Source organism: Vicugna pacos, chromosome 11 (genome assembly GCF_048564905.1).
Source record: "Vicugna pacos chromosome 11, VicPac4, whole genome shotgun sequence".
Taxonomy (NCBI): Eukaryota; Metazoa; Chordata; class Mammalia; order Artiodactyla; family Camelidae; genus Vicugna; species Vicugna pacos.
Genome location: NC_132997.1, coordinates 24435595 through 24452901, shown reverse-complemented (window position 1 = coordinate 24452901; position 17307 = coordinate 24435595). Strand labels below are relative to the sequence as shown.

General features: G+C 41.1%; 1 protein-coding gene across 4 annotated transcripts in view; it reads left to right on the top strand.

Moving 5' to 3' along the window:
* Positions 1–2931, top strand: part of SLC35F3 (solute carrier family 35 member F3) — a 230085-nt gene extending 227154 nt beyond the window's left edge. For all 4 annotated transcript variants that reach the window (XM_072970946.1, XM_072970945.1, XM_072970948.1 and 1 more), the window contains one exon: positions 1448–2931. In XM_072970946.1, the coding sequence (XP_072827047.1) occupies positions 1448–1683 (236 nt within the window). In that variant the 3' untranslated portion in view covers positions 1684–2931. The remainder of the gene's footprint in view (positions 1–1447) is intronic.
* Positions 2932–17307: the final 14376 nt, after the last annotated feature.

Here is a 17307-nt window from a genome sequence, read left to right as displayed (position 1 = left end):
TGATTTGCTAATTGACTGTCCCATCTGTGAATTAACAGACTGTCCTGCCAATATTAAAAATTAAAGTATTTCTGAATTACGGTGAGATAAAAGAGGCACTTTAATTCCACAAAAAGGCTACCAAAACAAAGTGCTTTTATTTCAGGTCTAACTTGTCCCTCTCTGGCCACCCTGAAGACCGAGGTGAGAGGCAGGCTGGGAGGGAAGAAGAGGGGCAGGAGGAAGTGGAGGAACAGGAGGCGGGGTGACAGGGCCAAGCTACAGACTGGGTGGAGGAGCAGCCCCCTCCCCAACTCGGGGAGCTGGGGGAGCTGTCCAGCACGTCAGCTTTCAAAAGCTGCACACTTGAGTCAGAAGACCCTCTTTCACAAAATGACATAAAACAAAAGCAATCGGGTTCTCTCCTGCGGGGAAGCAGGCTCCAAATTTGCTTTGTCTAGTCTAGTTAAGAAAAGAAAGAAAGACAGCGAAAAAGAAAAGAAAAGAAAACCAACATTTGAAATGCTTTTGGTCTTTAGCTTGAAGAGAATGATGATCTGGATTTTTACTAACTGACACGAATCCTGTTCTCATTCTGTTCCCTCACCTGATGGGAGTCAGGGATGAGCCCTTGGGCCTTTAATAAACTTAACCAGTCGGTGATGATGTGGATGGCTTCAGAGCCTCACACTAATAATAAACCGGGATGGAACAAAAATTTGTATTGATCATCTTCAAAGAACCAGGTCAGGTTTGATTTTCAAAACATACATATATCTCCATTCATTTTCAGATTCTTTTCCCTGATAGGTTTTACGTGTGTGTGTGTGTGTGTGTGTGTGTGTGTGTGTAACTGAATCACTCTGCTGTACACCTGAAACTAACACAACTCTGTAAATCAACTATATTTCAATATTTAAAAAGACTCCAATATATATATATGTGTGTGTGTATTTATTTATGTTTATATACAAATAAAATGATGCTTTTAAATTATAAAAATAAAACATGTCACTGTATAAAATATGAACAGTACCAAGAATATAGAGAAAGCAACAGCATATTTTTTCATCATGGAAAAATTGCCTTTGCTCTTGCTTTTTAATTTGCCACCTTTTTTGTTGTTGTTGTTGTCCTTTACTGTCTCCATGATGGATTTTGCCGCTCCAGAGGGGGCCACAGTGAACTTGGACACGTACACACACATCTCCAGCCGTCCCTCATGTCTCATTTTGTCTCTCACCCAAATCTACGTGGAAACTAAGGTGCCAGGTCAGTTGGGGAAAGTGAAGTACAGCAAAGCTCACACCAGACAAGAGTTACAAAGTTCAGGGAGATTTACTGGAGGCAGCCCCTGCCGGCCTGGCCAAGAGAGGACAGCTGCCCCCAGGAAGGGGCGCACAGGATCTCTGCCGTGCCTGCCGGCCTGCCTCCCCCAGTGACCCAGTTCTCCTCTCGTCCCCTGCAGTGGTCGATCACTACACCAGTAAGATCGTCTTCAACGAGGTCCGGGTCATCGCCATCATCATCATCGGCCTGGGCTTCCTGCTCCTGCTCCTGCCCGAGGAGTGGGACGTCTGGTTGATCAAGCTGCTCACTCGCCTCAGAGTGAGGAGGAAGGAGGAGGCGGCGGAGGGCGGCGCAGACCTGGGCTTGGGACCGCAGAGCAAGAGCAGACGCGCCCGCCCCTCCTTCGCCCGCTGACGGCCCGCTCCGATCTCTGCGGGGACCCTCAGGCTGCCGGCTCGGACGCCTGCTCCTGACGGGGGACCTCGGGTTGGTCAGGTGTACATACCTGTACAGTCTTGGTAATCTGCGGTAAATTATATGGTATTTATTGGCATGTCCGACTTGCTTGCACTTTTTTCACATCAGACCTCTCACTTAAGGGTACCGATTCAGTGTGAAAGAGAAAAGAAGAACCTCTCCGCTCTTTTTAAGTGAATGTAAAGCAGGTTCAGACTACCCTTGCCTAGGCTGTTCTGAATGGCAGATGTTCCTGACAAGGCAGGGCAAGTGTTTTGAATCTTAGCAACTGAAAATTACATTGCACACTGTGATTACTTTTCAGCTATGGTAGGTCATATTTTCTTTTATACCACAGCTGTCCTCTTAATTATAAGGGATTTCAATGAACCAAAAGATAATTCTAATTTTGGATAAATAGATAGCTGGATGGATGGGTAGATGGGGTGTGAAGAGGTGGAGCAGAAAAGGATATTGGACATCAAAAACCATCAACTCTGGCTAATTTCTGGGGCTGGCAATTGGAGGAGGAGCCAGGGAGCAGAAAGGGAAAGTGAAGTCCAAGCCCCACCTGGCTTGCCCTCACGTGTCTATGTAAAATCATGGAGGAGAAATTACAGTGCCTTCTACAGAATTTCCGTCTTTAACTATGTGAAGCGAGGTGACATTGTAAGTCACTGGCGCCGTCTTATCATTTAGATGTATAAATCTTTAGAAACAAATAAAACACTATATATGTGTGTGTGTGTGTACAAAAATGGCAAAGCTGATGCCTCGTATAGTGGAACACGGGGCATGGTGTGCATCTGAGGTAGACTCTGCAGAAGATGAATTGCTGGTTGCTTTTACTTCCTGACTAAGACCGAAAAATTATTTACCGAATCTGCAAACCTTTTTATGAAACTTTTAAGCACCAGGCTGTTTACTTCCATAATTTAGGTCGGCCAGAAAATTCTATCTGTGATAGATCTGTAAGGAGGGACAAGGGGGTAGAGTTTACTATTTTTGAAGTTTACATTGTTACATACGAAACGGAAACCTTATTTTGAAATGTTGTCATAACCCAATGGTGCACTCTGTACCCATGGAATCTTTCAGTTTCATAGGGGAAAGGGGCATTCACGACCTGAACTTTTTAGCAAATTATTATTCTCAGTTTCCATTACCTGTTTGGCCAAACAGATTAATAAACTATTTAAAAAAGAAGCATTTAGTGCTGTCTTGGCGGCGACTTTGTTACTTTCCTGCTATGTTGGTCCAGACTCTGGCTTCCTCACCTTACACAGTTCTCCCAGCAAGCCCCACCCTCCTGCTCCTTCAAGGCACACAGAGCCACGCAACTACCTCAAGGGAAGAAAATTCTTATTGCAGGCAGAGTTGACTTTCACAAAAGCCAAACGCAGGACAAAGAGCCGGCCTCAAAGGAAAGACGTGTTGAGGCAGCGTTTCCCTCCCGCTCTCCTCTCCCGGTCGTCTCCCCATTCTCTCCCTATCTCCCCAGTGCCTGCCCTCAGTGCAGCTCTGGTGATGCTTCTGGCTCCCTTTCCGGTGCAGACTGGCTCCTCAGCTCCCTTATGCTGGTGCCTCAAAGTGGCAGCCTTAGTCCCTAAAGTGACGTCTTCCAGCTCAGCTCCCACCCCTGACTTCTGCTTTGGGTGCCCTAACTTGTTCTGGCTCTAGAGAGAATTTGATTGAACATGTTCACCACTGTTCCAGGCAGCTGCAGCCAGGGACTGTGAGGTCCGATGTCTCATCCTATGTCCACAAAGGGTCATGTTCTCTAAGAGGGCACGTGAACAGGGAGCAGACGACAGCCTCTCAGGACACCTCGTCCTGCCACCCACATGTAGAACGTCTACACACCAGGCACCACTTGCTCCAGGGGGTCAGATTCTGGAGGACACGAGCAGCTGTCCAGATCACAGAGCTCCCTGCGCACATCCTGGTGCGTGCTGTGAAGGGGGGACCCCTCAGCCCCACAGTGGAGCCGGAGCCAGGCACCTCCATGACTCCGTCTGGGCTCCCAACTCTTCCAGTTTCCCCAGGAGCCAAACAAATATTTCCTTTGTAATGCTAACATGAAAACTTGGGAAACCCTACACTAGAGCAGATTTGCCTTATTCTCCATGGCCATAAAAGACTGTGAAGACCCACAAGAATTGAGAGTAGGGATTCAAAGAAATACATGTATACCTATGATCATAGAATTATTTACAGCAGCCAAGGCGGGAAGCAACCCAGGTGTCCTTCAGAGGATGAGTGGATAAACAACATGTGGTACATACATGCAATGGGGTATTACTCAACCTGAAAAAGGAATGAAATTCTGACACAGGCTACAACATAGAGGAACCTTGAAGACATTATCCTGTGTGAAATAAGCTGGTCACAGAGGATAAATATTATTTGATTCCACTTGTATGCTGTCCCTAGAGGATTCAAATTCACAGAGACAGAGAGTAGAATGGTGGCTACTGGGGGCTGGGAATGAGGAGTTACTGTTCAGTGGGTACAGAGTTTCAGTTTTGTAAGATAAAAAAGTTCTGGCGGTTGATGGCGGTGATGGCTGCACAGTAATGAGACTGTACTTAATACCACTGAGCTTAGAAATGGTCCAAACGGTAAGTTTTGTCTTCTGTATATTTTACTCCAATGTTTCCAAAAAGACTATGAAGGGTAAGACATGTGAAATAAAAAGGATGAAACTTTCAGGAGAGGTTAATGCTCCCTTCAGGGCATTATAAACATGAGTTGGACTGAGGGTAGGGGGATTTGAGAGATTTCTGTCCGAAAGAATACAAACCACAAGTCCCCCCAGCCCCTCCACCCCCGCCATGCAGATTTCAAGAACTGGGGTGAGCTGTGCCAAACCAGGAAGGGATCCGTGAGTTTAGAAAATCTCAGACAGGGGTTCCTCCTGACGGAACCCTGGGGTGGCTTTGGGAAACAGGCTCCCTCTAGAGGCCTGTCTGGAACGCAATGGAATGATCTTTCTACTTTTGCTCCTTTAAGGAGTAAAAGTAAAACTAAGAGGGATACAAAGAGAATATGGGGCCCTTCTGCTCCAGGCCGCCCCTTCAGAATGTGGACTTCTGGGGCCAGAAGGTTCAAAGTGGTCAGCCGGCCCCTTACCACGATGAGTCAGAGCCGTCTTTAGGAACCCAACCCCCCCCCCCCGCTGTGCAGACCCTGAGCTCTTCCTCACTTGGGCTGTCAAGGATAGACAGAGTCTAGACCTACCTCCCTGTAGAGCAAGGGTGTTTCCAAATCTAGCCAAGGATGTGTAACATGGAGCTCTTTACCTTCAATGTTGAAAATAAATGATTTGTTCTAAAATTAGAATGTAGCGGTGGTTGCACAATTCTCCAAATATGCTAAAATCTGATCAGTTGTACACTTCAAATGGGTGAATTTTATGGTATGTGAAGTATATCTCAATCAGGTGGTTTGATGGATAAATAAATTGCTGCCTCATAAAATGATTTAAAATTCCTTCACCAAAATCTCACAAGCAGAAAGGACATTTGTTCTATGTGTCTTTGTTGTTTTAGGGGTAGCTCACCGCCCTTCTGCTCACAGCTCAGGAAATGGATCTATTTGATGAACCTCCAGGCCAGTGTCTATACACCAAGAAAGGGGAAGTTGGGGTATAAATAAAAGCTATTGGCATATCATTATGGTGTTCTTTTTCAACGTACACCTGTGTATCAGGGATTAGAGTCTGAGTTTCTTTATGCCCCTGACCACCCTCTCGTGGCACCTCCATTTGCGGAAACTGTAAGTTCAATTACACCAAGTAGATGCGCTTATTCACCCAGTGTTCCCTCACTCTCCCTGTTACCTGGTTTCACCCCCACAGTGAGAAACTGCATTTTATGACACACCTGCCTTTATAATCTGGAGTGTGTAGAGCAGGCAGCCTTGTGGGGATGCTGGTAGCCTAGCACTTTTCCAGGATTTTGTAAGTATCTGTACTTAGTGGGTAGCCCTGCTAAACAGTGCTGCACCAGATGCTGGATTTCCTCAAGGACCCGCGTGTGTGTGCGTGCACGCACGCGCATGCCTTTGCCACATTTACTCTAGGCTTTTGATGAGCACATCTTTCCAACCAATTAGGTTATTTCTATTTTTTTAAATTTTGTTTAAGTAAATAATTCATGCAAACTAATCACTGCATAATAATCACTAACTTTTTTAATGATACCATTTAGAGTTAGACATATACTTACTCAACTACCACCTGTTGACTTTCTTTAACCCCTTATTGTATCCAATCACCATTTAGGGTGGCCCTGATGTTTTTCTCCAAAGCTTAATTTTTTAAAAAGTCAAATCTTATCATTAGTACCAATTTAAAGACCAAAGCATGTTTGGACATTTAGCTGCATTATTGCATCAAAAGCTTTTATATGTTACTTTGTCTATATTTTCTTGTATTTTCTGACAGCATTTAATTTCCTGTCTATTTTTTTTATCAGAGAGGTGTCAAGTTATTATTTAGTGATCTCAACTACCTTTCTAAATTCTCAGATCTTTTGCTCCCTCTTACTAATGACCATTAGTAAGATGAAATTCTGGTAAATTCTAGGTTTTATCTGTTGCAGAGTATTTTGCTTAGTGTTTCTAGGAAATTAAGAAAATAACCCAGGTTCTGCCATCTTTTCCCATGCAGGGCAAATGCTATTAGAATTTCAGATGCCAAGAGGTCACTTAAAAAACATCTGATCAAGACTTCTGAGCACAAAATGAATGAAAAGACTTTGAGGCCAGAGACAAAAAGAGGGACATGTGCTTCTTAAATGTCAACTGCTAAAACCATTCAAAATACAGAAAATGTAATGAAACCTGGTCCCCAGGGTTGTCAAGGATATGTCTGTGAAAGCAACTTACAATCTGCAGAATGTTCTGTGGCTCTATTAAGTAATTACCAAGGGATTTGCCCAAGGCCATGTGGCTGGGAGAGGCCGAGAAGTCGGCCCCTTCCCCCGGGCCCTGTTTGTGGTGAGACTGCACAAAGGGAAAGGCTCTTAGGACAAGCTTCTCTGCTGCGTGATTTTGTTAGGACCCTTCTGGAAGAAAGGTCTCCTGGGATTTTGAAAGATCTCAATTAGCATGAAAGCTCTGTAGGCTGGCAGTTTTCTACAAATACCATTTTGCCCGTAAGTTCCTTTCTGGTATTGCTTTCTAATTGAAGTCACTGGTAGGTTTTTTATCCTATCTCCAAATACAGTCACTCTACTTAACAACAGAAGAATAGAAGTTCTTCTCCAATGCACATGGGCCATTCTCTAGCATAGGCCATATGCTAGGCCACAAAACAAGCCTCCATAAATTTAAAAGATTGAAATTATACAGATTATCCTTTCCAACCACAGTGGAATGAAACTAGAAATCAGTAACAGAAGGAAACAGAAACTCACAAATTTGTGGAATACCACATTTTCAAACAACCAGCAAGTCAAAGAAGAAATCACAAAGGAAATTAGCAAATACTTACAGACAAATTAAAACAAAACATACCATACCAAAACTTATGGGAAGCAGCAAAGGCAATGCTCCGAGGGAAATTTATAGCTTTTCATGCGTACTTGAAAAAGAAAAGATCTCAAATCAATAACCCAACTTTACACCTGGGGAACAACAGAAAGAAAGCAAACTAAATCCAAAGCTAACAGAAGGAATAATAAAGATTAGAGTGGAAATAAATAAAACAGAGAATAGAATCAACAGAACAAAAAGTTGTTTTTTTTAAAAGATTAATAATATTGACAAATCTTTAGCTAGACTGACAAAGAAAAAAAGAGAAAGAAAGAGAATACCCAAATAACTAAAATCAGAAATGACAGGGGGAACATTACTACTGATCTTACAGAAATAAAAAGCATTATAAGAAAACACTATGAACAGTTGTGCACTAATAAATTTAGATACCCAACCACAAGCAAAAGAATGAAGTTCAAACCCTACCTTACACCACATACAAATATTAGCTCAAAATGGATTAGAAACCTATATAAGAGAAAAACCTTAACGCTCTTAGAAGAAAAGACAAATTCCTAGAAACATGCAATTACCTACACTGACTCAAAAAGAAACAAAATTTCAATGATTTATAAGAAGTAAAGAGATTGAATCAGTAATCAAAAACCTCCCAACAAAGAAAAGTCCAGGACCAGATGGCTGCACTGTTGAATTCCACCAAACATTTGAAGAATGCCAATCCTTCTCAAACTCTTCCTAAAAATAGACAAGATAAGAACATGTCTTAACTTTTTCTATGAAGCCAGCATTAATTTGATACCTAAGCCAGATAAAGATATCACAAAAACCGAAAATTACAGAATATCCCCTATGAACAAAAATCCTCACAAAATGCTAGTGAGGCAAATCCAACAACATACTAAAAGGACTGCACACCATGACCAAGTGGGATTGATCCCTGGAATACAATGGTATGTCAGCATATGAAAAACAATCAATGTAATATACTACATTAATAGAACAAAGGAGAAAAACCCATGTGATCATCCCAATTGATGCAGAAAGAGAATTTCACAAAATCAAACACCTTTTCATGAAAAAGCAATAAGAAAACTAGGAATAGAAGGGCACTTCCTGAACATAGTAAAGGGCACTTATGAAAAACTCATGGCTAACATCATACCCAATGGTGAAAGACTGAAAGCTTTCTTCCTAAGGTTAGGAATAAGACGGGGATACCTGCATTTACCGCTGTTCTTCAGCACTGTAATGGCATCTCAAGCCAAAGCAATCAGACAAGAAAAAGAAAAGTCATCCAAATTGGAAAGGAAAAATTTAAACTACCTCTGTTTTCAGATGACATGATCCTATATACAGAAAATTCTAAAGAGTTCACAGAAAAGTTACTAGAGCCAGTAAACTAATTCAACAAATTTTCAGGGTACAAGATCAACACACAAAAATCAATTGTGTTCTGTATATCTGCAACAAAAAATCCAAAAGAGAAATTTAGACAGCAATTTCATTTAAAATAACACCAAAAAGAATACAATACCTAGGGATAAATTTAACCAAGGAGGTGAAACTGAAAACTACAAACATTGCCCCCTGCCCAAAAAATTAAAGTGATCTAAATAAATGGAAAGACATCCTATGTTCATGGATTGGAAGACTTAACATTGTTTAAGATATCAGTACTATTCAAAGCGATTTATCTATAGATTCAACCCAATCCTTATCAAAATTCCAACAAACTTTTTCTGTGGAACTGGAAAAACTGATCTTCAAATTCTTATGGAATCTCAATAGACCCAAATAGCCAAAACAATCTTGGAAAAGAACAAAGACAGAGGGCTCACATCTCCTGATTTCATAACTTATTTCAAAGCTATAGTAATTAAAACAGTGTGGCACTGGCATGAGGACTGACATATAGACCAATGGAATAGAAATGAGATCCATAAATAAACCCACGTGTCTATGGTGAATTGCTTTTTGACAAGGATGCTGTAGGAAAGATTAGTCTCTTTAATAAATCGTGCTGGGGAAAATACATCTTCATATGCAAAAGAATGACGTTCAAACCCTACCTTATACCATACAGAAAAATTAAAGTAGGATATGATAAGTACTAAAACAGTCATACATACAAGGATGAAGGGGGTGGGACTAAAACTGACTGATGGCCTAGAACAGAAAGAGCCCAGGAAGACTTTATGAGGAGATACTCCTCAAGTGGGCATTTTTTAAGTTAAACAAAGTGGAAGAGAAGTACTAAAAACAGAGGAAAGAGCAATACTTATGGCAGAAGACAGTGCTAGAGAGATACGTAGGACACAAATCATGAATATTCTTTCAAATATCCACCTTTTCCTGACTGATACATAAACTGACTGTGACTAAAAAGAAATAATGCCAAAAATACCAGTGGGGATGTATCCCTTCTTCACAAGGCACCAGGATGGAACTCTAGGAGGGAGCAGGCAGCAGACATCTGTCTAAGTATTTATAAAGGGCAGAGCCAGGGGCGACTGCTCACAGTCAGATCAGCTGGAAGCAGGCTGGTCCCAGAATCCCACCTGGGACTGTCCTTGGGCGCCATGCTCATAAAATGAGCTAATGGAATTGAGAGTGGCTGCTTTCAGCACAGAGATGTGACCAGATCAATCATGCAACAATACAAACAGCAAAGAATCAATAAGGAGGGCACTTCAGTTCCCCAGCCAAGGTCTGGCAGAGAGGGTTTCGTGTGGATTTCTGATGAAAAGTCAGCAAGCAGAAAAGTCAGCTAAAAATAGAAACTCTTTTAACTTTTATGTGAACTCAGAACTGTATACTACATGGTTGATTTTATTAACATCAGAATTAATAATAGATGTTTGCAGGAAACACTACATATTTCCAAACAACTCAACCATAGGGAATCCTAAGGCTCTTCTAGGCTGTGCCAGTTCATTTTATACTCCATTTATGACTGAGAAATCAATTCTAAACATTACGTGTATGTGAAAGAGCATATTCACTCTGTCACTCTCATATATGAATCTGGGAGTTGTTCTAAGGATTTGATACTAAAATTAGACACTAAAGTGATTGTTTCATCATCTATGTTTTGCTATAATGCACTACTTTTGAGGTTCTATTAATTAAATTCAATATTCGATACAGTTCTAGCTTTACAGAGACAAGAATAAGCAGCAGTCGCTATATTCAACGGCTTGCAGCTTCAGTCCAGTCTACACCAAGCCTCTGAGCACCCCCTTGAGTGGGAGAGCAGAAAAGATTCTTTAGATCTGCTTTAGGTCCATGCCTACAGCTATCAGCTCACTACCTTGGTCACTGGAAAACACTGAAGTCACTCTTATGAGGCAAAGCACATCATCTCCAGAAAGGCCTTTTTGAAATTCAAAGTCAGAATCTGGAAAGAGCCACCCACTCAGCTCATGGATCCTATTAATTTACTTAATCAGATTGTGCTTCAGTGACTGGCCAGTAAAAAGTCACCCAATATGCCCCTGAGAGAATAGGGCACAGGGCTGCGAGGCACTTTTTTCTGAGTCAGATATCGCCACGACATCGCAGCATTAAAAGTCCACCTTGCTCTCAGTGGCTTAAACAAGCAGGTGTGTGCCCAGGCTCATGGGCGTGTAGGTGACAGCACTGTGGCTGTCAGGTCCAGCTCAGCTGAGCAGGTGAGGGTCTATCTGGGCAGGGCGCCAGGCTGGCACGGGGCTCAGCTATAGGGGATGCTCGGGTCTCTTTCACTGTATAGTTGCTCTTGCACTTTGTTCTTATTTTTTCTCTTCCACTCTTTTTCTGCCTTTTGTGGTTTCAGTATTGAGCATTTTATATGATTCCATTTGGTCTCCTTTCTTAGCATGTCAGTTATACTTACTTTTTTTTTTTTACTATTGTTAGTGATTGCCCTAGAGTTTGCAATATACATTTACAACTAATCCAACCACTTTCAAATAACATTGTACCATGTCGTGTGTAGTGTAAGTACCTTATAATAACAAAATAATCCTAATTTCCTCCATAACTTGTTGCCATTTCTGTCATTCATTTTATTCACACACAAACATACATAAGCATATATATACACAAATATAAATATAAGGTACATATGCATACATAATCGAGTACCTTGTTGCTATTATTATTTTAGTAAACTGTTATCCATTAGATCAATTCATTTTGGTTTTGCGTGTATCCTGCTTCGTGTTCTCTGAGCATCCTGGAGCTGTGGTTTGATGTCTGGCATTGGTTTGGTGGAAATTATCAGCCATTATTGTTTCAAAGACTTCTTCTGTTCTTTTCTTTCTTCTCCTCTGGTGTGTTGCACCTTTTGTAGTTGTCCCACAGTCCTTGCATATTCTGTTCCGTTTTTTCAGTCTTTGTTCCCTTTACTCTTCAGTTTTGGAGGTTTCTTTTGATATATCTTCCAGCTCAGAGATTCTTTCCTCAACTATATCCAGTCTACTAAGAAGCCCATTAAAGGCATTCTTCATTTCTATTACAGTGTTTTTTATCTCTAGCATTTCTTTTTGGTTCTTTCTCAAGGATTTCCACCTCTGCTTACATTGTCATCTGTTCCTGCCTGCTGTCTACTTTATCAATTAGAGCTCTTGGCATATTCATCATCATTGCAGTAAATTCCTGGTCTCAAAATTACAACATCCCTGCCGTATCTGGTTCTGATGCTTGCTCTGTCTCTCCAAATTATGTTGTCTTTTGATATGCCTTGTACATTTTTTTCTTGATAGCCAGATATAATGTGCCAGGTAAAAGGAACCAATGTAAGTAGGACTTTAGTAATGAGTTATGAGGGAAGGGGAACCACTCCATAGTCCTATGATTAGGTCTTTGTCTTTGAGCGAGTCTGAGCTCTAGACTGAATTCTCAGATGCGTCTATTTTTTTCCCTCCTCTCTTAGGTGGGAGAGGATGGCTGCAGTGGGCTAGTGTTGACTATTGCCTTTTTCCACATGAAAGGCTATCACTGACTGGAGCTGGGTTTCCCCTTCCCCAGGTCAGTTAGGTTCTGATAACGCCCCAGCAGGTTATGCTCGGATTAACTAGTTTCTCCGGAGGGCAGCTTCATTAAGAAGAACAGAGAGATCTGGTATTTTTCAAAAGGGTTCCTTTTCCCCTTCCACTGCTGGGAGCACAGAAGATTTTTCTCCGATGTCTCCCGTGGGAACTGGTTGAGCTCCTGGAGGTAAAACTCACAATATTGTGGAGGCCCCCTGTGAATGGGTTCCCCCCGAGTTTTTAACTCTCAGAGTTGTTCACACCAAGCCTCCAGCACTTGTGAACTGTAGTTCTGGCTTTCCCGTGGCGGCACTAGTGCCCGTGTTTGCCACTGCTCTGGTTAAGTTTCCTGTATATTTGTCTGTCTCTCCCGTCTTGAGGGCAGTGGTCTACCCTGTGTCCTTAGCTCTCTTACAAATCCTAGAAGAGTTGATGTTTCAGTCTGTTCAGCTTTCTACTTGTTAGGATGGAGTGGCAAATTCTAAGGTCCTTATGTGTAAAACTGGAAACCAGAAGGGCTTTCCTTACTTAAAAAAAAAGTTAAGAAATAATGAGGTGAAGCAAAGCAGAAATGATTACAGAAACACTGATTTTTCCAGACATAGATGACTCTCCCAGTTGCCTCCCTGGTCCTTCAGTGATGGGGCTGCTGCTTTCTGCAGGCTTCAGGTTGCTCTTCCCCATCCTCCAGGGGTCACCTCCCTCTTGGCTTGACCCCAGCTTTTCAGCCTAACTCCCACAGTAGTCACCCTTCTTACCCTCCCATCCTAATTCATGGTTCTCAGCCTGTCCCTTAGGGTCGCCAACATTTTTATTTCCCACCATAAGATGAACTCATTCCTTTTTTTGGCCAGTGTGTCCCTCTTCCAGTCATAAGCAGAGACTTCAAGCTTATTAGTCCCTGGAGGTCTGAGATGTGGAGAGATATAATCAAGTTCCAGGGTGAGGAGTATGCTGTTGTTGGCAAGGTAAGTGATAATTCACCATCCTGCAGGTGAAGCCCCCTCCCACCATAAGCACACTTTGTAGCAGTTCTTTTAAGCATTCAATAATCAGAGCCCACAGAGGATGGTAATTGCCTCACATCTGGTAACACAATAGTTCTCTCATCGGTATAGGGTAGCCTACTATGTTTATGTTAGCTTTTAGTGCCTACAGTATTTGTACTCACTTTACTTAACATCAACCAGACTTCAAGATTTAGGTGTTCATTCCATCCTATTCTCCTGAAATTGTTTTGTTTTGGACACAAACAGGATTTCACACATCATTCATTTGTTTGCTCCATAAATACTTAAAAAATGGAATCTATATAACTGAACCAGCTCCCGGCTTTGAGAAACTTAGAAATTAATAATAGGACTGGTCAAGGTCACCGAGACCTCTAATACAACGCAGTGTGAGATACCTGCCTCTCAGGGGCAGACTTTGTGCTGTTTTGACCTGGAGGGATTGGAAACTGCGTCATGAAGGAAAAAACTTTGTGAGTTTTGGACCTAATAGGATGAATCAGATTTTCAGAAACAGGTGGATTACAAGGCAGTTCAGATGAATGGAAAAGCAGGAAGACAGGCAGAATGTTAGGGGCAAGATCTGGGAACAGCAAACAGCTCAGACGATTAGATGGGCATCTGTACGGGGAGTGGCAGGAGATTAAGCCAGGATACAGGCCAAGTCCTAATGTGAGGGTCTTCGATGCCAGCTGATCGGCAAGAGGAAGCCACTAGAAGTGGTTACGCAGGAGAGCAGCATGATCAAATCTTGTTTATTCCAGTCCATCATTCCAGTCTGTTGAGATCCTTGAGTCTTTCATTAAACGATAAGCTTTCTCCTCCATCCCCAGACTCCATGCAGGTTTGGTAAGCATCCTTGATTATGCTTCTCTAATTTGACTACAAAACATGTAAAAGCCACAGCCCTAGTCGTAACTGTAAAAGCGACTTCCCTCCAGGTTGATACTCAGATTCTTTGGCTATGCTTATCCAACCAGGTAATGCTCATATTAACAGCATCCAGTCCACAGTGCTCAACATAAGAGCAGATATTACTGACTGCTCACTTCAATACACACGATTTATACTCATTATCTTATTTAAACCTTTCACTAGCTCTCTGAGACGAAGTGATTGAAATTTACTGTGTGTTCCTTTAAACTGCAAAGTCTCTCCTGTCCCAGACACTGGAATCTCAACCTTGAATTGATTGGTTTTCAATCAATCTCCAAAGAAAGTATGGATTTTACCAAATAGATCCTTCATAAAATGTTTGCTCAACTGTAACTTCTTTAATATCCATCTGATTAATATAAAGAGTTGTAGAATTCACAAGATCAACTGGAAACTTCATTTTTGTTTGTGTTTATTGAGGCTAACTGGAAAGTTTCAAATCTGGCAGAGAGAAATAATGAAATAAGAGTCTCAACTTAGCCAAGAAGCATAATTTTTATCTAAGTAGACCTGAATTTCCTGAAAATTTTAAAATAATCTTACAGTGCCAGCATAGGCCCTTAGTTGCCTAGGTAATAAAACAGGTTTCCATGGAAACCCATTGGCCTTTATCAAAGAACTGCTCTGAATTGTAATGGGATGAAAGAGCATCATCTAAGAAATACCAAATAGTTATTGCTACCTGAACCGTTCTTGGTGGTGATGGTTAGACTTTTATGTTCATATTTGTTAACAGTGGTGGTTATTATGCCAGAAAATCAAGCCTTCGATATGCAAATAGCTGTAACAGCTAATACTGTCTCCTTTCTTCTATAAACCACAGAGTTTCAATCCCCACATGTGTTTTGACTTTTACTGTAGAAAAGGTTTATTTCCTGATTTTGTTATTCTTTTGCATTAAATATGATGAGTTAAGGTATAAAACTTTTCTTCCCAGTGTCTTACCAATGAGGTCAGTAAATGGGCCCATAGGCAGGCTGTCATCCTATGATCTTTCTTCTAAGTACGTGAGACCAAGCGTGTAAGGAAGGACTGGGGTCTGTTTCGGAGTATGCTTTCTGCACGTAGAGACGAGTTCCTAGAGCGCTCTGCTCCCTGTTCAGGGGCTATTCAGGGAACATCTGTTATCTGAAAGCCTGTCTAACACTGCACTGATGACTATTCCATACAGGCTAAGTCACATGGGGGCAGAGCATCAAGTACAGATGTCCTTGCAAACTTGCTGCAATTCACAGACATAGAGAGAAGAGTGCCTCACCAAGAATCATGCAGTCAGTAAATGGCACATGCAAGGTTTGAACCCCTAAGGTCTATTACAGAAAATGGGAGACACTAGTTTGTGTGAGAATCTGGGGAGAGGCCATTTGACGTGGTAGAGGTATTATCTCTCATGTCTGGCCTTCAATTCGCTATCTAAACTAGCTGGGCTTTTGAAATAGAATCTATAATGAAAGAAAAAAAAACTCAGAGGGGAAAGGTATAGCTCAAGTGGTAGAACGCATGCTTAGCTTTAATGAGGTCCCAGGTTCAATTCCCAGGACCTCCTCTAAAAATAAATAAATAAATAAATAAATAAATAAATAAATAAATAAATAAATAAATAAATAAAACGAATTACCTCCTGTACCAAAAACAAAACAAAATAAAACAAAAACCCAAAAAACTCTCTGCAAACAATAGTCCAGGACTGGATGGCTTCACTGGGGAATTCTACCAAATATACAAAGAACTTATACTGATCCTTCTCAAACTCTTCCAAAAGACTGAAGAGGATGGAACACTCCCAAACTCATTCTATGAAGTCACCATTACCCTGATACCAAAACCAGACAAAGACACTACCAAAAAACGAAATTACAGGCCAATATCTTTAACAAATATAGATGCAAAAATTCTCAACAAAAATGTTAACAAACCAAATCCAAAACATAAACTAGCTGGGCTTTAAGTGACAGGCCTTAGAGTAAGCAAAGATAACTAGGCTTAAGGGTAGAGAAGTGAGTTGTGAAGTAGACTGAATATCATTACACAGAGGTAGCAGGAACTACTCATTAAGGCTCACTCAACTTCCTTTCATTAGGCAGGATGCTTTGGGGAACAAGTCCACTTTGTTTGGAATTAAGTTTTACTTTTATCACATTGGTCTGTGTGCAAAGCTTATTACTAAATCAGAGATCTAAAAGGATTATATGGAAGTCTACAGTCCTTCACTCCATCCTGTACTCTTGCCTCTTTTATTTTCCTTATCCTCATATTTTAAATAGCATGTTTATACTGGCATTTTAATCTTTAATTCAAGTTTAGAGAATATATATTGACTTCCCACCTTGTGAATGATATAATAAACCCCTACCTTGTGCAGAGCAGTTTTTACCATTGCAATTTATATACTCACAGTATATTCACACACCCACACTCAGTTTACCCTTAAAATAACCGAGGTAAGTGGTATTGTTACCCTCACTTTGCAGATGAGGAAACTCAGCAACAAGAAGTTGACTAACTTACCTAATATTATTCAACCAGTAAGAAGTGAGCTGTGATTTGAAGTAAGGCAACTTGGCTACTTCACACTAAGCCTTTATTCTGTTAGCTCTGTATACCCCTCCCCATCCCAGCTTGTATTCCTCTCACTCCCCTAACTTAATTTTATTATTATTTGTGGTTAAATGAATAGTCAGTATTTACCATTATTGTGGTTATAGCAACCTTGTTCACAGCTGAGCCAAGTAATATACTACTTACATATTTCTTTTCTTTTTTCTCTTTCTTTTTTACTGAGGCTTGATACTAGGCCTTTTTGAGAGTCTGAATTTCTATGTACCTATTGTTAATTTTTTTCTTAAATGTGCCAATGATTCTGCTTTATGCATATTAGCAGTTGTATGTGTTTATTTCCTGAAAACACCCACTTTCACTATTTCAATTTAACATGGTATTGGAACTCCTAGCCACAGCCATCAGACAAGAAAAAGAAATAAAAGGCATCCAACTTGGTAGGGCAGAAGTAAAACTGTCACTACTGCAGATAACATGATACTATATATAGAAAACCCTAAAGTCTCCGTCAAAAACCTATTAGAATAAATGAATTCAGTAAAGTTGAAGGATACAAGATTAAT